Genomic DNA, 25501 nt, shown 5'->3' with positions numbered 1-25501 from the left:
TCAAAGTGGATAATGGACCCTTTTACTGTTAGTAAACTGTGTGACGATTTTTGTTGGGCGGGGCTTAGCTGGAGGCAAAAATACCTCCACAGACATGAGCTAACAGTAGCTAACAAAATCTGTTAGCTTGTTTTAGACACTCATTCAGAGTGCTGGAGCACACTCTGGCACAAACTGGTTTTGAGCCATGACTCCTTACTACACTCCTGTGTAGCCTACAGCCCTGTGGGGGAGAGGCAGGTTTAGCCTCCAGCTAATAAAATGATGTCACTGTGATGTCAGCCCTAAAAGGGCACACAGAAAAGAATGTCTGTTTTTTTTTCCACCTCCTCTGTCTTACCCGTGCTGCTGCTGCCAGGCCGGACACTCGCTCTGCGGTTCTTTCGGTCCCAGTCGGGCCTCATGGCCTCGATCTCGTCTACGGAGGATGCGCGACGCATGCTGTGGAAGCTCTCCCGCGAGCGGCTGTGCGACAAGGAGCAGTTGGAGCCCGAGGCGTCCGGGTTGAGGCTGAGGCGGTGGTGAGGCGCTACGCAAGGTGACGACTGGGTGAGGGGACCTGCCAGGTGGGATCTGTGGGGAGGCGGAGGAGGAGGAGGAGGGGGTACAGAAGGGTCAGGGCCCAGTAAGGTGCGCTGGTCCTCTTGGCGGTCTTCTGGCCAACTCTGTAGCGCTGACCTAGGGAACAGAAGGGGACATAATGGGTGTTAACAGCATGTTACAGATTTGGAAGAGTCTGTCTGGAACTATACTTGACAAGTTTGTGTCCTTACGAAAAACAGAATGCTGTTGTTTTTAGCCAGCAGTGACCTTTGACCTCATCGTAGGAGGAAAATTAGTGATAGCCAAATGAAGCTTCGTGAAGCATTTTCTTCATTTTCTGAGCCCACTAGATGGCGCTCATGGTTTAAAGAGAGAAGCTCAAAGAATGGCAATTCAATGTGCTTTCGACCTTTTCTTGAACAAAAAGTGCCATCTAGTGGGCTCATAAAATAAAGACAACGCTTCATGAAGCTTCATTTGGCCATCACTAAGGAAAATGGACAGGTAGAATTGCTTACAGGAAGTATTCAAGACTAGTTTGCTGCAAGAAGCTTTGCCCGTAAAAAGAAATTAAATGGAGGCGCAATAAAGTAAACAATCCACGTATTATGTACTTACACTTACAGTGAAGATTTTGTGGAATACGTTGGCGTATTCTCATTTTATAGGATTTCATTTGCACTATATTCACGGCAAAAGTCCAATTTAGAAGTTAATGAGCCTAACTAAGTCTCTTGACAAAAACATTCTGAACCAAAGCCAGAGAAAATTCATCAGACTTAAGAACAGCAGAATATTTTGGGGAAAAAATCCCCTAGAAGTACAGGACTTGCTCCGCACAGACCCTTAGCGAGACATGTTCCACATAACCAGTAAAATCTCTACATCCCAAACATGTCCTTATAGCAATTCATGGCCCACCTGCTTCCACTGATCTGCTCCTGGTGGTTTAGTGGTAAAGGGGGCAGAGGCAGAAACTCCCCCAGGCCGAGGGACTCTTGACTGTGGTGCTCTGGGTGCAGCGGCAGGGGAGTAGCGGTGGGAATGCGACCGGCCTCTGCGTCGTTCAGAGACACTTTGCTGTTGGACAAGGAGTGCAGCAGGGGAAGACGCAGCTTGAAGCCTCGTGGACGACCTGGAGGAGAGAAGATGGAGGAAGAGACTCATTGCCTGCACAGTGACAGGTGGTCCAATCCTAAACTGTGGCAGGGAAGAGAAACAGAGTAGCAAACCAAAAGGAAAGTGTGATTCAATTTATGGGAGAATATTCTTGGTAGTGGAGGTCACGCTAGGAGAGGCGGAGATTTGAACAGGATGAGTCTAACAGACATTCAAAATACAGGCTCAAAACAATCCACAGGAATTAAGGACAGCACCATTGATTAGATTTCGGTTTTATCCACGAAGTTAAAAAAAAACAAGAAATCTGGTTTAGAGACAGACTTGATTCCAAATATTATCACTGTCCTACTTCAGGAGCTGTTCCCCAGGGTCATCCCTCTGGAACATTCAGTGAACGCTCATATCAATAAAAAAAAAAATAATTTTTGTCAAACCTGATCCAACACAGATAGCCAGGATATTCATGGGAGTAATATCACGACCACCTGGTCGTTGTGCAGGCTCCAGACGAATTCAAGGGCTGGTTGGCATTTCTCACTGACTGAACATATTAAGTCCACTTCAGTTATTGAAAAGGAAAGGTGAATGAACAGGAAGGCATGTTGGACAAGGATTTTAATCACTGCGTCCATAGATATAGAATGAGAGTAGAACGGACCTCCTCATTTGAATTGACAGGATGATTGTTAGAACAGTGGCCATTTCTATGTGTACTGCTGACACTGCAGAAAACTAGGACTAGTGGGATAACTTGTGTATAACCTGCAGTTTAAACCGACTTACAGCAAGTTGCGAATTCACTGAGGTGAGGTTCACAACCAAATGAGCAGTGGAGTAGTACAAACTAACAAAACTAACGCCAATTGTGGGTAAATTTTCTGTTTGCCATGTAAATATTGGAAGGCGACGCACAACATTGACGGATAAATGTTTATGCCAACACATTCATGTCATAAAAAAGATACGCTAAGAGTATCTACTACGTTTTGGCATTATTTATGGGTGCACTGCGCTGTAGTGATGGCCAAATGAAGCCTCATGAAACATTTTCTCTATTTTATTTTCTGAGCCCACTAGATGGCGTTTTTTTTTTTTTTTTTTTTTTTTTTTAGATTATTATTTGGGGCTTTTGCCTTTAATGGACAGGACAGTGTGAAATAGAGAGAGAGACAGAGAGAGTGTGGGGGGGGGGGGGGCGCGACATGCAGCAAAGGGTCGCAAGCCGGAGCCGAACTCGCGACCGCTGCAGCGAGGCATCACCTCTACACATGGGACGTCAGCACTATCCACTATGCTACCAACGCCCCTAGAGGGCGCTTTTTGTTCAACAAAAGGTTGAAAGTTTCACTGAATTGCCATTTTTGAGCCTCTCTCTCTAAACCATGAGCGCCATCGAGCGGGATCAGAAGATAAAGAAAATTCTTCATGAGGCTTCATTTGGCCATCATGAAATAAATAGTCGACAGCAGCACATTAGCTTCACTCCGTCCATTCTTACCTTTCATAATTCTTAATAAAGTCCTATACGTACACGCTGCATCACTGTTTACCAGAGGGAACTTTCTGACATGCTGAGGCTGCGATTATGAGTTGTTCCATATATTGAAATAATTTTGGTTCAAAACTTGCTCTGGCGTCTTCTCCAAGTTTCTATTCAACATCATACCTTTTTTTTCTCATAAACAACTGCATATGTGATACAAAAAGGCGATTTATTATATTGACTAGTAAAAAACATGCTTGGACGGTGGATTTTTTCATCTACTAGTTCCTGTGGTCGGTGAGTCAAAAAGTTAATTTAGGGCACGGAGTACAAAGCATGGAGACGCGTCTTTTTTACAGTCTTCATTGCCTAGCTGCTAGAGAGGAATTGAGGATTTAATTGCTTTAAATTCCTCTTATTAAAGGGAAATTTCGGTTTATTTCAACCTGTCTCCTATCGTCCTAAATTTGTTTCAAGTGACTAGTGACATAAAAATAATAGTTAGCATGTTAGCCGTTAGCCTAGATACAGCCGGGGCGCATAGTAGCGTCAGACCTGTTAAAACGTAAGTGAACAGGCAACCTTCAAGTGCAAAGTTAGTCCACTAAACAAGCTTTTTTTCCACAAAGACCGCCTCATATCGTTAGGATAAATGTCAGAGAACATATAGAAAACGACATGTAAACGTGTTGTCTTACCTTACTGGTGTGCTGCCATGTTTGTTTACCATTTAGCTCTGCTTTCCAAAGCGGGGCCGATAGGGGACAGGTTGAAATAAACCGAAATTTCCCTTTAAGGGAGTCATCACCCGGAAATCACATTTTTCCTTGTTAATACGTGTATACTGGAGTTGGACCTCAGTTGAAACTTGCCTGAAATTGTAGAGGATGAAAGTGGCTCCGTTTTTTTGTTTGGCCTATTTGTTCAAACCACAAGGGTGCGCACTCAAACAAGTGAGATTTTGGGTGTGCTCTTACGGTTACGTAACAATAGGAGGCTATTTGCCTAAGCCGACCTCTCTACCACCACCCCCCACCCACCGCCTGAATCAGCCTGCACCTGCCGCCATTACCGACAAGGTGTGTAAAATGTAAAATGTGTAAAATAAAAATGCTCCCAATTTAATTGCTCCGTTGTTGGTTGCCACAATGAATACAAAAGTATTTTCAGCATCCCAGCATCGGCGGACAAAGCAACAAAGGCTCGCCGCTTTGTGTAAGAGTTAACGGTATGTTTTACTGTGTACTTGACCCTGAAATGACGGCAGACAGCAGCTAACTGCTAATTGGGCTAACACTAGATGCTAACACCCAGGTTCTCCGGCAGGTTCCGACTCTGGTTCAAACATAAAAGAGCGAATTCCATAAACAGCTGCCCGGTCAGGTTGTTCAATTGGTTGTTGTTATTTTGGAGTCGGCCAACTCGTGGATGTATTGGGCCAGCCCCTATTCCGGCTCTGTCCTTCCTGCAGCCAATCAGCGCGCGCCTCATTATCATTATTACAATGAGCATCCGGACCAGTCAAAATCTCGCATGTACTCTCGTGAGAGAAAGTCGCGGTATGGCAGAGGGGCAAAACAAGCTCAATGTTTGATTTTTTTTTTTTTGGCAAATTAATTTTAAAAAAATAATTTTAAGACAATTAAAGAGAGACAGGATATGTTAAACAGCAGGTGATGACTCCTTTAAGTCATTAAATCCTATTATTTGGTATCTCTACTAGTGAGTGTGACACAATGTACAGCCTCACTGACTCCTGTTGTCACCATGACAACGAACAACAATCATCGTTTTCCTTCACACTAATCAAATGACCACGACAAACAGTTCAATGTCTGTTCTGCTCTCACTCTAATCTGAACCAGTCGAAATTGTAATTTTCCAAAGTGGTGTGTCAATCAACAGGAGGACGTTCTTGAGCTTTCTGTACAGTCTGTGCACATAATGTACTCTGCTACCTCCACTGTTGTGGGTGAGTGTGCTAAAAGATCACATTCTGTATCTTAACAGAAGAGAAGCACTATTATATTACTGATGGTTTTCTGAGCTTTTTTATTTAAACTAAAAACATTCAAAGTAATTATAGCCCAACAGTGCGGGATAATAAACAAGAATGAAGAAGAACCTGGAGGCAGAGAGAGGAGGGATACTTGCTGACAGAGTGTCTCAAACCTGACTTGATTAGCACAGAGCAGTAAACAAACAAAGCAAACGAGCTGAGTCAGTAGCTACCAGTGACGAGCCAGGTGGGCAGGCGGTGGTTGAGCTCCTGTTTGCGGTCTCGGAGTGCTTCCTCTGACATGACCTCGAAGTTGAGGATGAACATGATCACCACGCCATCTTCGTTCTTCACTGGCACCACGTCCACCATGCACAGGAAGCACTGACCTGCGTGGGAAGAGAGACAGATAAAGCTCAGTCGGACTGATCGTACAGCACAGGTGTAGACTGCAGCAGAAATGCTTCTTCGCACGCAACACAAACTTTCAATCATTGTTTTAATGCCTGTAAAATTCACACAATAAATCAGTGTGCAGAGACGCTGTCACAGATGCACGTCACAGCGTGCATGAGCATATACGCGCCAATTTCACCGGCCCGCTTTCACACACACTTTGTCATTCTCTCTCCTCATTAAATGTGCATCTGCATTTAATCAGTGCACACACTCTCCTCCATATGAGGCCGCGCACGTTTGCTAATCTGCCACACGAGGGCTAAAACAGCTAAGTAAGCGTGAAATTAGACTTCATATGACGGTAAGTGGCTGGGAGGTTTCTGCCAGGTCTACGGGCCTGGATACACTGTGCAGAGCAGCAGGACTGGAGGTCAGAATAAGATGCTAGTTTGGTTGGGAACATTCAGAACATCAAAATACAAACACACACATTAAGACATGAACGGCATTGTTGTCTTATTTTAAAGTACACAGCAGGAGGTATAATGGATGCTAAAATCTGCAGCAAACAAACACAAGGCCTTGCAATGTTTTCAAAATTATCTCTGAAGCATACTGCAGCCATGTTGTCATTTTAAACATCATTTAAATCCAATTTAATCTGTCCGTCTACACCATACAACCCCTCGTCCTGTTCGTCCCGCTCACACTGTGCATCAGCTTTTTTCAGAACTTAAGAAAGCTATTTAGTTTGTTGCCATAATCCTCGAGTCAATATTTGTTTCCTCCAAACATGGACACCTTGACCACTGCCTGAAGCAGCCTTTAGATCTTTAATAGTTCCTTTAAATATCTCAGTGTACCTGGCTCTGATTTGTCCCGCGTCTTACCTGGACAGTGATGGTCAGTGACCGGCTCTAAAAATGGCAGCCACAGCGGTTTTGGCAAAGTGGAGCATTTACATCCAACCCGGTGTGTTGTACAACCCGACGTACGGTGTGCCTACTGCACGCCTGCCTCGCTCATCATTCATCTCACATCATCACTGGAGAGTGGGCCGAAATCCGATTGGACAAGAGCATAATCCCAACACAGGAGGGGAAAAATGTGAAACACAGGGAATACTGAAGGATTACACCATCTGGCCATATCTCGCAGAGTGTGTGTGTGTATATGTGTGTGTGTGTCCATGCATGGTGATGTGCACATGTGTAGGTAGATGCCTGGTCTCATGTTCATTCATAAGCTATTGGGTCAGGTCCATTCATGCCTGTTTTCATTAACAGCTGTGACACAGCATTTGCAGCCTTTTTAATCACTGGAGGTGTTGCTGCACGCCTAAAGCTGCTTTGCACAGCTCTGCGGCCACCTGCCCCGACGGGGAAACTCTGGATCATGGTGTTTCAAATGTTTTTGGCTGTTTGTAAGACGAGATTTTGTCACAAAGAGGAGTGCGAGTGACAGAACGTCAATACCTCAAATATTCACTCCGCCAATAAGTGGGTTGAATTTGGTGTCGTCCCCACCATCAGTGTTGAAAAATAAATCATATTAATGCATATTTTAGAGGATGTTTGTGCTGAAGGACAAGTCAAACCAACAGCAGACATGTTTTAGGGAACGTTTTATCACCTTGTTCCATGTACATAAGTAAATAACTTGAGATAATAAATGAAATGTCTCCTATCAGGTTGTCAAACAGATTATATTGGACTGATTGATTACTCCATTGATTCTAATTACTGCCACAGGAACTGTAATCAGAGACAGATTTACAGCACTCGTCCTCCCTCTGGAGGGCTTTCGCTCGGTGGATCATATTCATGGAACTTGTGTTCATGTATTCATGAGAGACGATGCCTCAGAAACACGCTGGTGTTATCACAGAGCGTCAGTCAGTCAACCAGCGAGCCAAAACCAAACTGTAAAACAGTGAGCTGTGAGTACGTGTTTCTGTTAAGACACAGGACACAGCGATGTGTGTTTTTGTGGATGACAGATGTGATTTGTACAAACACACACATGTGCATGCGCGCGCACACACACACACACAGACACACACACACACACACACACACACACACACAGTACAATGTAGGATTAAATGTCAACAAAAGAGGATTTAACTTCAGTTTATTGTTTTAAGTCTGATACATAATAAGAAAGTATTTATTGTGAAATCTTCGAATAAATCTGGAACACTCACTCACTTGTGCTCCACTTCTATGTGTGTGTGTTACATAATGTGTGTAACATAATCATGTACGTAAGCATACATCAATGTATGAGTGCGCTGTACAGTTTGTACAACTGTACTGTGGGTCTTTGTGCACACATGCACACGTGAGTGAGTTAATCTGTATGTGTGTATGTGTGTGTCCCGAATTGGTGAAGTGAAAACCAAGGATTAGTCCGACATATTTTAGACGCATCAGAGCCATTTGTTGCTGACCATCACACAGTCTGTGTCTACTGTAAAAGATTTCCTCCGAGAGCATCTGAAACGCATCGAGCTGTGAGGTTAACAGGCCAAATGACATTTCATCTAAATGCTCCGCCTGGATGTTTTCCAATTCAGCATGTACCAGCTGATAATCTGACTCAGCGATGCTGATTTACGAAGCTCGGGGGAGATTATCACAATGCACTAAAACACATCCAAAAAAAGCACAGAGAGCAAACTGCTCATGGCCGACCAGGGACGGTCCGGTGATCATACAACACTGTGTTCAACTCAAAAGCCAAACAGACCACCAAACTTTCAGTGTAAAGGACTACTCCCATTTTCGGGGGGAATCTGACCATTATGTCATGAGAAACAGCTGGCACCAGATCCCTGACAGCTCTCTCTGGTGTGGCTGCTAACACTTTAGCGTACAGCATGTCACCACTGAAGTGAGCAGAGTTAGATTTTGGCCTCCTTGAGAAAGATGAAATCCATCATGGCCGCATAACCTGTGCTCACACAATCCTCAAAAGCACGCGTGGATTAAGAAACAACTGAATTACAGCTGACCTTTACAAGGTATGGTCTTTACACCACTCAGTCAGTTCAAGTGGATTTCCTGAGGCTCTTCACAGACGACTGAAGTGGTGAAACTGAAATTAGAAATCTAGCAAGCAAGGAGGGAAGGACGGATGAAAGAAAAAAGTTGAGTGAGAGGATGAAGAAAGGAGAAAGGCAAAGACAGAGAGCGTGTCCTGAAAACATTAATGGTAAATGGATGCACTTGTATATCACCTTTCTAGCCATCTGACCACTCAAAGTACTTTTTCACTTGTCACATTCACCGATTCACACACTGGCGGCCAAGACTGCCATACATGGTGCCACCTGCTGCTCAGCAACCATTCACACACACTCACACACCAATTTAGGGTCAGTATCGTGCCCAAGGACGCTTTGATCATGCAGACTGGAGGAGCCAGGGATCAAACTGCCAATCTAATGATTAGAGGACGACCTGCTCTACCTTCTAAACCACAGCCATCCCGCACATGCAGGGACACTGTTGGTTTAACAGGGACAAAGTGGGAACGATCTTTCATGTAGTGATGGCCAAATGAAGCCTCATGAAGCATTTCCTTTTTGTTCAACAAAAGGTTGAAAGCACACTGAATTGCCATTCTTTGAGCCTCTCTCTTTGAACCACGAGCGCCATCTAGTGGGCTCAGAAAATAAAGAAAATGCTTCATGAAGCTTCATTTGGCCATCACTACTTTCTTGCAGTAAAGCAGAGACAAGCGAGGAGTGGAGAACAGGAAACAGAGGTCTGGCTGTATGGAATTCAATTCACTATAATCAAACAAAACTTCTCAAATATCGAGAACAAAAATAAGAATTTAAGAGAGAATTGAACTAAAATAAATGCACCCTGAAAGTAAAACATTTCACATGCAAATAAATTATTTGTGTAACCATGGAAACACTTGATCTTTTACACCTTTTTATAATATGTCGTTGTGTTTAAAATTTCCTCTGCTTCTTTCTCACTGACCAGACTTTTGCCCTCACTGTCAGCTTTACGGATACGCTGCCAGCTCTCCTTTGCACATTCGCACATTTGATTGCAGAACTGTGTATTTACAAGAACTGTTACAAAAACTGTCTCTTATGAATCTATGTTGACTAGAATGACTGATTGTGCTCAAGGTCCAATGTGGGGAGATATCTGGAATTGTTTTTAAATGGGCTGGGGGCCTGGAAGTGTGATTTTTGTTTTGTCTTGCCCTGCCAACTTTTTGTTTTGTATTATTTTTACTGTCAATTTTAATGTGTTTATTTATTCAAATTTAATTGTATTATTTTGACTGTTTTTTGGTGGATTGAGGTTGCTGCTGTACCCCTCTTGTACGGATCCCTATTACCCTGTTTGTATTATTTTTGTTAGTCGAGACTGAATGTCTCATTTGACATCTAGAACCGTTGTGTACCACCCTAATGAAAAAAAAAATAAAAATTTGAATTTAAAAACAAGAACAAAAGCCTGTCATAAAAACCAAGCAGCTAATAAACATTTGAGCTGAGGCCACAAGATGTTTACAAAAAAAAGCTACCAAAGAAGCTTAGAAGTAAGTTTTATTTCTATTTATTTATTGTTTACATACTTTAGAAAGTTATTTTTCCACGGAAGAATATAGGCCCCAAAATATGCACAATTTTCTATTGTTTAACTATCATCATAAAAACTACAGTGCCCAACTGTTTTAAGAAATTACCAGGGGCTTTTTTGTTAAATAAAAATATTTATTATTGACTTGTTTTTAAAGCTTTACAGAGCTGAGAGCCACAGGCAGCCTGAGGGAAGGTGGAAAGTATTAAGACATCTTTTGGTCGACAGTAAGAAAAAAACTGTTTTTTTTCTTTCCATGAAAATCCAATTGTGTTTCCTGAACTCCCGTTGTGTCCTCTCCAACATTGTTTTTCTCTGATTCATTGTGCACTCTGATTTGTTCCTGTGTTTTGTCCAGAGTTGTGCTTTGCACCCAAGGCTACTGTATTTCTCCTGCAATTGAATGAACAAAAAGAAAAAAAAACACTCAGGACACAAAACAACTTTCTCCGTGTTTGGGTCACATCTTCCAGAGAATAAATAAATTCATTCAGGAATCATAACACAACACACTGTAATAACCACAGGATATATTATACAAAAGACACATGCTTTAAACTTTACAGTCCAGTCATCAGTCAGTCAAACCCTAAAATAAGATTACTGGTCAAGAAACGTGACGAAATGAAGATATAACAAAGACAGACTGATGACATGGTGAAGTAGCATGGGATCATGGAAGTTGTTGTCTTCACAGACAAGGAAAATGTGATAAAGTTTTTTTAGTTGCATTTATTCTCGTTATTGCTAGTTAAACTTTACTGATGTTGCAGGAATCCAGCAGTGCCGCTGTTTAGGGTTGTTCTGTCCTCCAAAACTGAGCACTTGTTGCACTGAACGACACGCAGGGCACTCAGCACCAGGCGCGTGAATCACCAGTTTCACCACGATGCAATATTTGCAGATATTACAAAGTCTGCCACGATACGATTTTGATTCGATGTGATTTAGGAGCCTTTGATCGATAGGAGATGATATCACCTGCCCAACTAACACAGTCAGTTACAGAAGAAGCTGCCACACCTTACTTTTTTGCTTTGGGCCATAAAATAACACTTTCAATTGATTCCACTAACACATATAAAACAGTTCATGGGACAAATTAACCTTCAGGACTTTCTGTCAGAGAGACCTTTGTGAAAGAGATGTTTTCTTTTTAACCCAAACCATCATCTCTTTCATAAAACTTCAGGTCTATCTGGGTTAAAGTCCTGAAGGCAAACTTCTCCAAATAGCCATGAAATATGGATCAATAAGAAGACAATTGAACAAAAGTATTCAGCTCAGTAATAACTGTCAAGGTTCAGAGACAAAATGATTGTTTTTTGCTAGTCACCCATCATTAGCTTTAGCATGTTTACACTGCAAAAATTAGCCTAGCAGCTTGTGGACTTTTCCCTCTACTTATAACTTAACAGATTACATGTAACGTCATTATTTTTCTTACTCATCACTGGATAAAGTCACTGCATCACCTCACATTGAAGCTCTGTTGAATTTCAGTTTGCACGCATGTTTTTCCAGCAGAACAATGTTAAAACAGAGCAGCTAATGTTGCTGTAGTGAGAAGTTAGCGGAGTGAGATGCCCATCCAGACAGGTACATCATGTTTTTTCTTGTACTGGCATTGTCTACATACGGCTAGTGATGGCCGAATGAAGCCCCATGAAGCATTTTCTTTATTTTCTGAGCCTACTAGATGGCGCTTTTTGTTCAACAAAAGGTTGAAAGCACACTGAATTGCATTCTTTGAGCCTCTCTCTTTAAACCATGAGCGCCATCTAGTGGGCTCAGAAAATAAAGAAAATTCTTCATGAGGCTTCATTTGGCCATCACTACATGGGTCCATGTCATTGGTCCGACAGTCCATTGGTCCGATATCCCATTAGTCCAACTGTCCGCGGTGCTGAACGGCTCCCGGCGGGCGTATTTCTGCCTTGACGGTGCACTGCGACTGGCTCTGGGTCAGCTGGGAAAGGCTTGAGGCGAAGCAGGCTCACAGCTTATGTGTTTGTCACTTTCTTTTTCATTTTAACCCACACCATGATCTTTTCCTGACCCTAACCAAGTGGTTTTTGTGCCTAAACCTAACCAGACCTTAACCACAGGGCATCATGATGATTTCGGAACAGACTTTGGAACAATGGGTTTAATATGGTCAGAACAATGGGCTGTCGGACCAATGGGCAGTTCCCCACTACATACGGCATGTGCTGTCTGTTGAACTGTATTTTCTCCAAAATCCAAAATATTTCCACACTGCTGCCCGGGTAAATAACCTTATCCTCATCGTCTTTCTCTTGGCTGCTCCCTATTTGCCTGTTGCTGATTGACAGTGACACGGACTTTCACAATAAGAGCGTATCCCAAACATGACGATATGGGTTGATGCTTTAACTTTTGACACAACTGACCCTCAAATTCTGCTGCAGAGACTGGAACATTTAATTGGCCTAAAATGTTCTGCACTAAGCTGGTTTAAATCTTATTTATCTGATCGTTTTCAGCTTGTTAATGTTCACGATGAATCATCCTTACGTACTAAAGTTTGTTTTGGAGCTCCACAAGGTTCTGTGCTCGGACCAATCCTAAGGGTCCTAAGGACAGAGGGATGTTGTATGCTGTAAAGCCCTGTGAGGCAAATTGTGATTTGTGATACTGGGCTTTATTAATAAAATTGACTGATTGACTTTGCATCGATGACATTGGATCATTGATCATTTAATCGATATATCGATCCAGATCGATGGATCATTACAGCCCCACTTAGCACTTAAAACCTCATTAGCCAATAGGAATGCATGCAGCAAACGTCAAACCAGGGATAACGAAGCAGAGACAATCATTAACAGACACGTTATAAAATGAAACAGTTTACATGGTTACACAAACAGTTTGACTCTTAAGATGACACCTTTTCACTTCAGTGAGTGTTATCCTCCAAAATTGTTATTTTTGTTTGATATTTGAGAAGTTTTGTTTGGTTTTATTGGCACAAAACTAACTCCATGTGGCCATTCCTAATCAACTTGAAGTCAGACCACATACAGCTCTTAAGCATTCTTCCAATAAGAAAACTTCCAAGAAGGTCAGAGAGGTCCTATCTTCTCTTTTAAAGCTTTTCAACCCGAGACAGATAATCAGGTGAACCAACAGCTCTCTTCCACTCTGTCTTCCCTCTCTGCCACAGGGCATCCTGCAGTGTGCTGGATTAGATATTAGTACCATAACCTCTGCTGTAGAGCAAGTGGATTAAAGGAAAGAAAGATTAAAGTCTGATCAACCAGCTCCTCACCTCAGCACTGAGGTGAAAGGATCGGAGAGGTGTTCTGAAAGAGTCAGAGATAAAACATAAAACAGCTCTAATCCTTAAATTAAATATGATATCAGGCGTTTTCAGTCAGTTTTATATTTGACATAAACAGGAGTAGAGTGCGTCATTAGGGTTAGATGGGTCCAGGTGTGAATGGGTGTTCAGTTGCCTAAGGAGGCATCCCAAGACTGCATTGTAGGTGGGTGATAAGTGGTGTCGTAGGCAACCTCCTCTGTTTAATGATGGTCGTTCTAGTTTGACGCAGATGGCTTCTTTCATGCCTCTTTATGCCATCTGTCTTCTCTGGCCAATGTGAACATTGCTCTACTCAGGAATGTCCCTTCTCCTTAGGATGTAAATGGACAGCAGAGACTTGACCTGACGAGGTTGCTCTCCTGTCCTGTGCCATGCAGTCTCAGTATGTTCCACTCCAGAGCGGCTGCTGAGTCAAGTGTGACACCAAGCACTGTCACTCCTTCGAGGACAGCAATGTTTACGCTGGCCAGAGAAGACAGATGGTTTGAAAGAGGCGTGAAAGAGGCCATCTACATCAAACTAGAACGACCATCGTTAAACAGACGACTGAACACCCATGCACACCTGGACCCATCTAACCCTAATGGCGCACAAGATGGCCGGGTGGGTCAACGACTCACAGGTTACCTTAATGACTCTGAAACTCAGAGCTCACATGTGACCTCAACCGCTGTGTAAGGCTTCACACCCACAAAGAGTTTAAAGGTTGGGAACTCCGCAGCAGTCCGTTAGAACTCAAGAAGCTTCTTGGATGAGAGGCCAAACGTCTGCAAGAAACTCAAGCAAGTCCAGTTGCCTACGATACAGCACTGATAACATTTTTTATTTGAAGCTGATGAAAGATGTACACTGAAAAACATAGATGGGACAACGCCACCAAGTGGACTGGAGTCACTACACTTTAATACATGGGGTCTCTAAGGGTCTTCTATCCGTTACCTGCCATAAATCAACCCAGAGAGCTCTGCCGATGTTACTTTGCAATTTTTGTAGTTCAACTTTAAAGTTATGACTGCATAGATTGTAGATTCTGACGTATCATTAGTGATGGCCAAATGAAGCTTCATGAAGCATTTTCTTTATTTTCTGAGCCCACTAGATGGCACTTTTTGTTCAAGAAAAGGTTGAAAGATTCACTGAATAGCCTCTCTCTTTAAACCATAAGCACCATCTAGTGGGCTCATAAAATAAAGGAAATGCTTCATGAGGCTTCATTTGGCCATCACTACATATCATACTTCCAACAGTGAAATTACATCACTGTCATTGTTATTTTTATAGTAATGTCCTATTGTAGCTGTCAATGAGCTAGATCTGTTTGCAGCTTAGTTGTTGACATTCTATATATTGGGACACACTAAATCTTTTTCTGGCATACTATATAATATGGTAGTACTGGTACTGGAACACACAGTAAGTCTCATTGTGTTCCACTTGGGAGCAGCTGCTGAGTCAAGTGTGACATCTAATGGTAAAATCTGGTATTTGGTTTAATATCACACTGGTTTGGAAATGCTGACACCTGCCCAACCTACTTTAGAACTCTAGTGTGTATGCATGCACATGTGTGTGTTTTTACAACACCACATGAATCCACAGCTGAACTGTACGACAATCTGCCAGCAAATGTATAATATATCATTTGACCAAGCATCCCACAAACACATGCAACTATTACAAACACCAACGACTTCATCTGGAATTCAGCAGATGTTTACTAGTCTCGCCACCAGACAATCAGAGATCTCCGCCTTCTGATAGTCTGGGGACACTCCTTTCTAAAGTGTGTTCAACACACTGGAGAAAACGGCCGGCAACAAAGCAACGCCTCTTGCATTTTTGAAAAGGACACACCCTCCTGGAAATGTGTGCTCCCCCTTTTCTTGTTCGCAAGGAAACAAACACACAGAGAGCTTGAAAATGGATGCCGAGAGATTTAACTCCATTTTATCAAACGTGTGCTCAGTCCACAAGATTGTGGAAATGAAGGACTTACAACGACTTTGTTTAAAACATTTAACACAGTCGGACTGTGTTTACGAGCACAAGAGTTCAGCGAGCCACCAAAGGACCGCCCTGCGGATTTACTATTGGTTCTGCAACGTAGGGAGTTTTTTTAAACTCTGAAATTGTATCCGCCCATCTAAACACAAAATCAGGGAGAAAGACATCAGTCTTTAGTTAAGCAAAGCGTCTAAAGACTGACTTGTGAGTCTAGATGTTTACAGACCTCGACATGCTTTCCCAGGTTGGATAGTGAGTTCTTGTAGGCAGTGATGAAGTTTGTGCGCGGTACATTTAAAATCCAATACAAATCATTTTTCATCTGAAAAACTTCAAGCATGGACTTGAGGTTTGGCCATGGGTGATCCAGTGGGGGATCTTCTTCTTCATCTTCATCTCCTGCTGCAGCCATATAAACATTGTATAGTCAAATACAACCTGCCGATGACCTCTTCTCTCTACCTGTCTACTGATGAGCTGCCCAATCTGAGTAGCACATGCACAAGGTAGAGGTACAGAATCACCACTTCCATAGACAAACCACACAGAACTGCACGATAATAGTTTGTGGACTTTTGCATTTTAGAAAGAAACAAAAATAATCTGCTGACTTTAAAGCAACGAGTAACAAGAGCCTTCATGAAAATGTAGTGGAGTCAGAAGTACGATAATTGTCTTTCAGATGTAGTGGAGTCAAAGTAATACGTTTCCAAAAGTACAGATACTCAAAAACTGTACTTAAGTAAATGTACTTCATTACTGTCCAACACTGATTTCTGAAAGCACTTAAAAACATCTATCTATCTATCTATCTATCTATCTAAATAGCATGCACACTATTACTGCATCCAAATTACACTGGAAACAGAGTGACAGTCGATGCCAGCACTGTCCCTTACATGAACTTTCAGGAAGTGAGAAGTATCATTGTCCATCACAATATTTCCCATGTACTTTTACTGAATGCTGATGGAAACTATCAACTACTGTCAAAAGATTCAGCATAAGCACCAAAACACTATCTCAGTACTACCTGCAGCACAGGGACCTCTCTGTACAGCTACTCATCCACTCCTCCTGGTGGACAACAGTGGTCCCTACACCCTTAGGATAGGTCACCAGGCAAGACATGTACTGTCACTGGTGCAACAACACACAGGAGAGACATCACATATGTATATATCTGTGTGTGTAAGAAGCTTGTGTTGTACAGTATAACCAGACACAAATTACCTAACAAAGTCGACAACAAATTCAAAAGTCTTTCATTTCTCTGCAAGAATCCCCAGCTCACTGAAAAACACGGCAGCTCTGCAGAGCTCAAAATATTTCCAGCCCTTGTTTGCTTCAAATCTTTGTCAAAGAGAGTCAAATTACACAACACACAGCTGTTGCTACTTGCGAACAGTGTGAATGGATTTGTTTACTCTGCATGAGAGCTGGTACAGTACATATCACATCTGAGAATAATGAGCTCACAGTTACTGTCCATTACAGACAAAGGTGGGGGGGCATGTGTCTGTGGGAGCTTAAGAGATGTAAGAGGATGAGGATGTGAGCTGTGTTTCTTCTTTAGCTGCTCTGCTCTGTATCACACACACACGGTGACAAAGTGACAGAGGGGAATGGAAGAGGTGGAGAGTCTCATTCACACACACTCTCTCCTCCACTCCATCATTCTTTGGCAGATGAAAAAAATGAAAGAAGGAAAAGCGCAGATCTTCATATGTGCAGATCCACTGAGACGGCTTTAAATATTCTACAAGCTGGCTGCAGGCCAACTGGCGAAGCTTGTTATGTTCCTAACCATACTAAGAGCCCGAGAGAGCCTGTTTAAATCTAAAACACTCGGGCCAAGCTGACGACCCCGCCTGCATAATTGCATGAAAGTGTCATTCATTACAAGAAAAATATAACGTACGTAGATGAATCATGCCGGCCTCACACCAAACGACTTTTCAAGCAAGTTCATTGAGACAAATTTCCAGTGTCAGAATAAAATCAGTTTCAGTTGGTGCATGCCGCCAAGATCTTGTTTGATTGGTGTTGGGTGGTCATAAAACTAAGTCTGAGCTGTCATAAGTCAGCCTTTTTACCGTCTTGGCGTTCCAACAAACATGTTGAATATTATTGAACATTTTTAGTCTTTGCTCATGCAAATACTCCAGTTCAATAACTGTTCAGTAAACAGGAAGTAGCAAACTGGATAGATAGTACATGGAGGGGACGCCAGGGAGATGCAAGATCATGATTAAGTCTCGGTTACCTTGTACTCGTGGAGTAAACAAGGGTGTTTAATTCCTATTTGATCTACCAATCAGTAGTGATGGTCAAATGAAGCCTCATTAAGCATTTGCTTTATTTTGTGAGGCCACAAGATGGCGCTCATGGTTTAAAGAGAGAGGCTCAAAGAATGGCAATTCAGTGTGCTTTCAACCTTTTGTTGAACAAAAAGTGCCATCTAGTGGGCTCAGAAAATAAAGAAACAATAAAGCAAATACTTCATGAGGCTTCATTTGGCCATCGCTACCAATCAACACTTATTTTTGTGAGAAATCTTTATTTTTAAATGGTTCACCTCTCATTCCCACGGTCTCCTCCCACTAGAATCGTGCAGATAATCAATGGAAGCTGGTAAGGCGACAAAAAACAAAATGTAATGTTTCTATTTTCATAGATTATACTGTGGCCAAATTGGCATAAATACTGTAAATGTAAGGAATTGTTACAGTAATAAGTCACAGCGAGTTTGGAGTAGTATTCTCCACCAGGAGCAAGATGGGAAATTATCTCAAAAGGAATCTTGTTGCAGTTTTCCATTTGATCTTGCAGATCAAATGGAGATACCCTCCATTGGGTGTATTGGTGTCGAGTGAATGAGTGACTATTCAACTTCCCCAAGAGTTTATTAAGTTTCTAGGCACTCTGTAGTCATTGCACTTTGCTAATACCTCAACACAAATCAGCTCCTACTCCTGCAGTGAGTGGCGTCCTCCTGCCTGCCCCACGCCACTCATTCAGACACCGACTGTCTTCAGTTGTGTACTTCAGCCGTCCTTCTAGACTTACTGTAGTCTACTTGTTGCATTGCTCATTGAGAGTCCTTTGTACTGCTCTGCTGATTAGACAAACTCAGTAAAAGCACGTTGTTAACAATAAGAAACCAACAAGGTTGACTTTTTGTGATTCTTTATCATTCTGTGGCGCCACACAGTATTTCAAGCCACTGCCACCTGGTGGAAATACCAATACACTACAAAGCAGTCAAACTGACCTATAATAGTGCTACACCAGCTGCTATAACATAACGAAAAAACAACTGGTATCAGCTGTATGATGGTCGATGTTGCTCCTAGAACATCTGCAATTGGTATCTGACACAGAAACGCAATCGAGGCATCTCTGCAAAATACGCAGATGGAGACTTGGCCCAGTCACATGTGACACATACTGTTGCCATTTTTCGGTGATATGAGGTGTTTAAAGTGATGAGTTTTAACTGACTGAGGCCAAGAATCAAATCATTCACTTATTCAATTTCACTACTCAGTACAGAGGACTCTATGGTGCGCCAGGTGGCAAAATCAGCAAACAATTTCTTACATTAATCAGTAGTGATGGCCAAATCAAGCTTCATGAAGCATTTTCTTTATTTTCTGAGCCCACTAGATGGCACTCATGGTTTAAAGAGAGAAGCTCAAAGAATGGCAATTCAGTGTGCTTTCAACCTTTTGTTGAACAAAAGGCGCCATCTAGTCGGCTTATAAAATAAAGACAACCCTTCATGAGGCTTCATTTTGGCCATCACTACTAATCAGGTCATTAGGCGTCTAAATGTGCCTGTTTTTCTTTTTTTGCAATGCATCGCTCGTAGCTCTTAGTTCATGAACGATAGCTTTACATTGCATTGTGTGATATTTTGAGTGCTCTTTGTGTTTAATATGTCCCACTAGACATCAAACAAAATGTCAAAATGGAAAACATGCTCTATGGTCAACTATATTGTGGAGGGTGAATGCTACCCAGGATGAAAAGGAAACTGAGTTCCTTGTGCAGAATGTGTACAAGAACAGAGTGGAAGGGTCACCATGAGTGGATGGATACACTGTGCACTGTACATTTCATGAGAATGGGATAAAAAGATTCTTATGTAACATGTTGCTCTGGCCTTTACTCCTACTGCGCACAGCCTGAGACACTGCTGAAAAATACTGGTCGTCGAAGGCAACGGAAATGGTGCTGAATTCCTTACAGCTCAATGGATGCTACTTTTTGCCAACTCCACCTCTGAGCTCAGTGGAAACGAGCATGAAAAAAGGGATTTTACCCTCAGACATGAAAAGTAATGACAACTTGTTTTTGCCTCTTTCTCACAGGGGAATCCCTGCAGCATTGTAAATACTGTCCCATTACCTTCATAACTATCTGAGAGCAACAGCTTGAGGACAGTAAGGGTAGTGATGGCCAAATGAAGCTTCATGAAGCATTTTCTTTATTTTCTGAGCCCACTAGATGGCACTTTTTGTTCAAGAAAAGTTTTAAAGCACACTGAATTGCCATTCTTTGAGCCTCTCTCTTTAAACCATGAGCGCCATCTAGTGGGCTCAGAAAATAATGAGGCTTCATTTGGCCATCACTAAGCAAGGGTGTTCTCACATATAGTCCTTTTTAAATGAACCAAACCCAGTCCTCTTAAAGTGCACCAAAAAGTAGACAGACAGAAAAGGGACTCAGTTCTTCTTGTGTTCACTTGGTGAGCTCGTCTGAAAGAGGATTCAGTTTGGGCCTCAGTCCTCTTTCTGTTCACACTATAGTCTACATAATTTTGTTTTTACTTTGACGCTGCACTGCAGTGTGGTTATGAAGCCCCTCGCTTTCAGATGAACGTAAAATTGGAGGAAGACCTTAGTGTTTCTGTGCTGAGGACTGTTGCCGTTTCATGTATTCTTCATTCCACATCTGGAGACGTGCAGTATCGTCCGTGGACCAAACTACTCTTTGTCCTGCGTTCTTGCAAGCGTTACAGGCCGACGTGGTTTCATCTGTTTTTTTAAGCGCCCCAGTGCAACAGCATGTGATCTAGAGGGCTGAATACAGTGGCAAAGCGCTTTGTGTTCACAAGACACAGGTTAAGCAAACTGCACAGCAAACCAAACTCAGACCACCCTCTGAGTTCTCTTGGACAGTTCTCACATATGTGAGTCACCGCTCTGAGTCTGCTTAGAGGACTGAAAAGGACCAAGTGTGACCCTAAGAGACAGTCAGGTATCACTGTATCCACATCTCAGAAATGCATCTGGCATCCTTACTACCTGTGTATTAATCACCAAGGAAACAAACACAATACACAGTTTAAGTAGAGATCAGCAGATTGTATTCACAGTAGAGCATGTTACAACATAAGTGTCATGTTATCAGAGGAAGAGTCTTAGAGGTTTTAGTGAACTTGTTCTGTACCAAAGTTTTTACCTTACAGACTAATACCTTACTGTCCCTCTGTCCCATGTGCAGCATTTAAACCACTAGGTGGCAGGGCACAACAACTTTTTCACGGTTGATCTTTTAAGGTAATATACAGAAGGCAAATGCAGCTGCACACACACGCTGGCCTGCTGTGAGTATTACCTTCAGAAACAGAGATAAATGCAATCACTCCGGCTATACTACACCACAGCTCCCAGCCTCATACAGGTGTGTTGTTGTGAGAGGGCTCGGCGGGGAGCTGGATGACAGAGTGGAAAAATAAATTGGTGTGTGTGTGTGTGTGTGCTTGAGTGCTCCTGGCATTTGCTTGTGTGTGTGTGAATGTCATACAGACTGTTAATATTGGTGTTACCCCCCCTCCTCCGTCCCTCTGATCTTGGGCACCAGCTGTCCTCTGATAAGTGATGTAACATTACTCCATCTTCCAGCATTGATAACACACACACAGACACACACTCTCAGATGCCATTTGGTTGAACCCTGAACCTCTTTCTGGATCGTTTTGGGATGAGAATCAGTCAAAGGACAAACGACTCCAGACAATAATTCATCAGCCTCCCTAAACCTGTAATAGAGACCAATAGCTGAGCTGCGTGTTTATGTGGCACAGTGCGGGATTGTAACACATCGTCTTGGTGTCGGAGTCTGTTCATATATGCACGTGTGTATGCTATGAACTTGCGTGTATATGCTTGTATGTTTCTGAAACAATGAGTGACTCATTCTGCCGTGCTGGTAGGAAATAAGAAATAAAGCAAGAGGAGCTGTGTGTATGATTGATGCAGCAAAGTTGAAGGGAGCGGGGTGGTTGGGAAGCTGACAAAGCTCTAGCCTGACAAGGGGATCCATTAAACCAGCTGTCCGTCCCAGAGGGCACCCGCCCTGGATAAAGGATGAGGTGTGCCGATGGTGAGTGGGGCCCTGGACTCTGTTTGCTCTGTGGTGTTTATTCTGGCCTGGAAACCTTCAGGTGGATAAATTGGTTGGCAAAACATGTGAATCAAGGGACTCAACAACACTATGTGAGGATGATTCCATATTTTACCTGATGCAGTCAAATTTCCTGCCATTTTAAAACATCTGAAGATAGCGCAATGTGCGTGCTGCTGAGAGGATCAAAATGAATGAGCAGGAATGGAAGATGGGTTTTTCAGTATTTCAATTGCAATCTGATAAGCTGAGCCGAGGCTATGATAAAAGCAATAACTTTTGTGATTGGTAACTGCAATACTACCGCTGAATGTCAAATAGGTATTTGTTCCTGGGAAACACTCAGTGATATAGTAATACCGATAAAGATCAAATGTCTTGCTATTTATTTAATGGTAATATGAATAAAGAGAATGACTGCACATAACCGGAAAATGTCATCTTTAATCTAATATAATTCTCTCTTGATGGAACCCGTCCCTTCCTACCACTTACCATTAGTGCAAAGTTTATCAGAAAGTTTATTTCCAATCAAGAGGACTCTCTTCCTCTGCTTTTATTAAGTCTTCTCCTCCACAGCCTCTTCTACTGACGGGATTGAGAAATGAGATAATGGAGGGGAGATGACTGAACAGATTGAGGTCTTACATTAACACTTGCGCTTGAGCAAAACACCTCAATAACCACAGAGATGAAGAATGAAGGGTAATAAGGCAGTCAAAAGTCCACAGCAGCACTGTACCTCTTTACTTTCTCCAAACACTTGTGACCAGAAATCACCACCTGAACCAAAGGCCTTTCTACTCCACTGGACTGTTTCAGACCACTCCCCATGACGATAGGTAGACGCCTGGAAAAGCGCTGGGGGATAATCTTTAAGACTATGACCACTTGAGCGTTCACTTGGACCTGTTGAACAGCCTGAGCATAGACGCCCTCCTTCTGTCTCTAGGGAGGTTCCTCCTTGTGAAATCCTGTCGGACCAAGGAACTAACTTCAAGGGAGCTTAGAGAGAGATCCAGGACGCTTTTTATGCAGTGGATCGGCAATACCAAGAACAACTCTGGTCATTCCAGATAAACTTCAAGCCTTACCCACCTCTGGTTGACTATTGGCCCTCTAAGTGATGGTCAAGAGTCTAAGGGTGCCCTGTTTGGTTCGGTTCAATCAAACTGAAGTTGGGTTTGCCCCCCTCAGTGCGGTTCGTTTGGGCAGGTGTGAACACAGCAATCACACTCTGTGCCCACCAAAACAACCGGACTGAGACCTTCTTGAAGAGGTGGTCTTGGTTCGGTTGTAACCGGTTTGTTTGTGGTGAGAACGTGACAATGTGCACCTCCTCCTGTACTGCCTTAATATGCACATTCAGCACATCCAATGCATCAAAACATTGTTTTCTAGTTGGAGCCGCGTTTGCCTCGTTTTCAAACTGTATGCTTTGACTAAAATGAACAATGACAGCAATATAGTCCACGATGAGCAGCGCTAAAATCAACCTGCGTAGCTGTCCCTCCATTGTGACATTAGAAAGTGTCACATTTATCTTGCAAGTGTACTCTTCTTCAACGTTTGCTTTACTTTCTGGATTTTTCCCACATGGAAATTCTGACCAATCAAGAGCAGCTTTCTCACACAAGGCATTTGATCTGGTCCGCTTGTAAATGCTGCCGTGAGAACACGAACCAACTCTAGGCAATTATGAAACTTAGCAACAAAAGTAGTCCCTGATTCAGACCAAAGGAGACGACTCTAGGTCTGAGAGCACCCTAACTGTCTCTGAGGACTTCCTGTTGATTATACTGACAGAAGTGGAGGGCATCCTGAACACCAAGCCCCCAGGTAACCTGTCTTCAGATGTGGCTGATCCAGATCCTTTGACACCCAATATGCTTCCTAATGGGGCAGCAGATGCCTCTTTACCACAGGTGATCTAGTCTGCAGGTCTTTTGCTTTCATCCCTATTTTTCTGTTGTTTTTCAGAAACCATATGTCAGTCAAATCAATCATCAATCATCATTACCTGTTACACCTGTTACCTGTGGACAACATCATTAATTTCCTTGTGCTGTAACCCCCCTGCCTGTCATTTTCAATAGAAATTCTGAACTGTAAAATCTGGACTCTGTTTGTCTATAAGCGAGGCTAGTGAATGGGATTTAGGTTACCCAACCAAAAGCAAGTAGTTTTCAGGTGTAGTGAAGGGAATATACAGGTATACGGGGTATACCCACTAGTGATGGCCAAATGAAGCCTCATTATTTTCTGAGCCCACTAGATGGCGCTAATGGTTTAAAGAGAGAGGCTCAAAGAATGGCAATTCAGTGTGCTTTCAACCTTTTGTTGAACAAAAAGCGCCATCTAGTGGGCTCAGAAAATAAAGAAAATGCTTCATGAGGCTTCATTTGGCCATCGCTAATACTCACCTCTTTTCTGATGAGCCAAAGATCCATTGGAATACATAGGACAGTATACTCACTTCCCTCTTGGTAACCTACCCATCTACCTAGTTGCACACCCACCTCACTATGCCACTGTATGGTACCATGTGTATGTTTTACAGCACCTAAGCTGTCTTCTTATTCAGACCCAGAGGGGACAGGTTCAGGTTGTCTTGCTCACAGAAAGGTTGATGAAGTTGATACAAATGCTGACCTGTCAGGTTACATTACAGTTTATATGGCTGCTGTTTCATCTCCCAAATGCCTCTATATAGCATCTAACTGCCTTTCACATTTCATTACCTATATTCTTCAATAAATTTACTCTGAGAACTGAGTATACTCCTCAGAATATCCAATTAACATGTCTTCATTGCCACAGACGAATTACTCAACAGGCCTGCCGGGCACAGGCTCAGGGACCCAAGGGGTCAGGAGGGCCCTGGACCAGAGCCTCTCTTTCTACTGACACAAAATAACCATGAAGAGGTGCAAGAGGAGTGTCTTGCTCCAATGTAGGAGCACAGACTGTATTAAAGATGGACGACTCCTCTTCACTTCCCCCAACGTGGTACATCGAGTTGCCGCCAAGACACTCGCTAACCAATCCCTAGCAGCACCATTGATGGCAAGCACACCAACTGGCACGCACATGACCTTAACCCCCCCCTTTTTTTTTTTAACATGAAATTACAAAGTACAACCAAACTTATCAAAAAATGAACCTTGAAACAAATTAAATTTAAAACCTATACTGCAGTCAGTCAGCCACTAGGGGGCAATCAAGATGTTTCCACTTCACTTCTAGGGAGCTGTTGTGTCATCCACCTTTATATACAGGAGGGGTGAGGGGCTCTTTCATACATATCTGTGCCCAGGGGCCCAGTATTTTATTCTCTGTCCATGTGCAGTGCCATCTGCCATCTGTTTTTCGGACATACAACACAGGTATGTTACAGTTTGAATAATATATCAACAGGACTGATGTGTTGGCCGATATTTGCTCGTAACAGATATACCAATATTTGCATACTTATTGGCTAATAAAGAACTGCCAATACACCCAAGTTATGTCTGACGTCATTTAAAAACAGTATCTCTGGTACATAGTTTGTCCATCAGAGTGTCCTGATGAAT

General features: G+C 42.7%; 1 protein-coding gene across 1 annotated transcript in view; it reads right to left on the bottom strand.

Moving 5' to 3' along the window:
- Positions 1-25501, bottom strand: part of kcnh2b (potassium voltage-gated channel, subfamily H (eag-related), member 2b) — a 409664-nt gene that overhangs the window by 191716 nt on the left and 192447 nt on the right. Inside the window, exons 3-5 of the mRNA XM_049565471.1 lie at positions 5381-5536; positions 1465-1678; positions 341-678 (exon numbers count right to left, since the gene is read on the bottom strand). Coding sequence (XP_049421428.1) covers positions 341-678; positions 1465-1678; positions 5381-5536 — 708 coding nt within the window. The remainder of the gene's footprint in view (positions 1-340; positions 679-1464; positions 1679-5380; positions 5537-25501) is intronic.

Source organism: Epinephelus fuscoguttatus, linkage group LG21, assembly GCF_011397635.1.
Source record: "Epinephelus fuscoguttatus linkage group LG21, E.fuscoguttatus.final_Chr_v1".
NCBI lineage: Eukaryota > Metazoa > Chordata > Actinopteri > Perciformes > Serranidae > Epinephelus > Epinephelus fuscoguttatus.
Note: the sequence above shows the minus strand (reverse complement) of the source record. Positions and strands in the feature narration are given on the sequence as shown.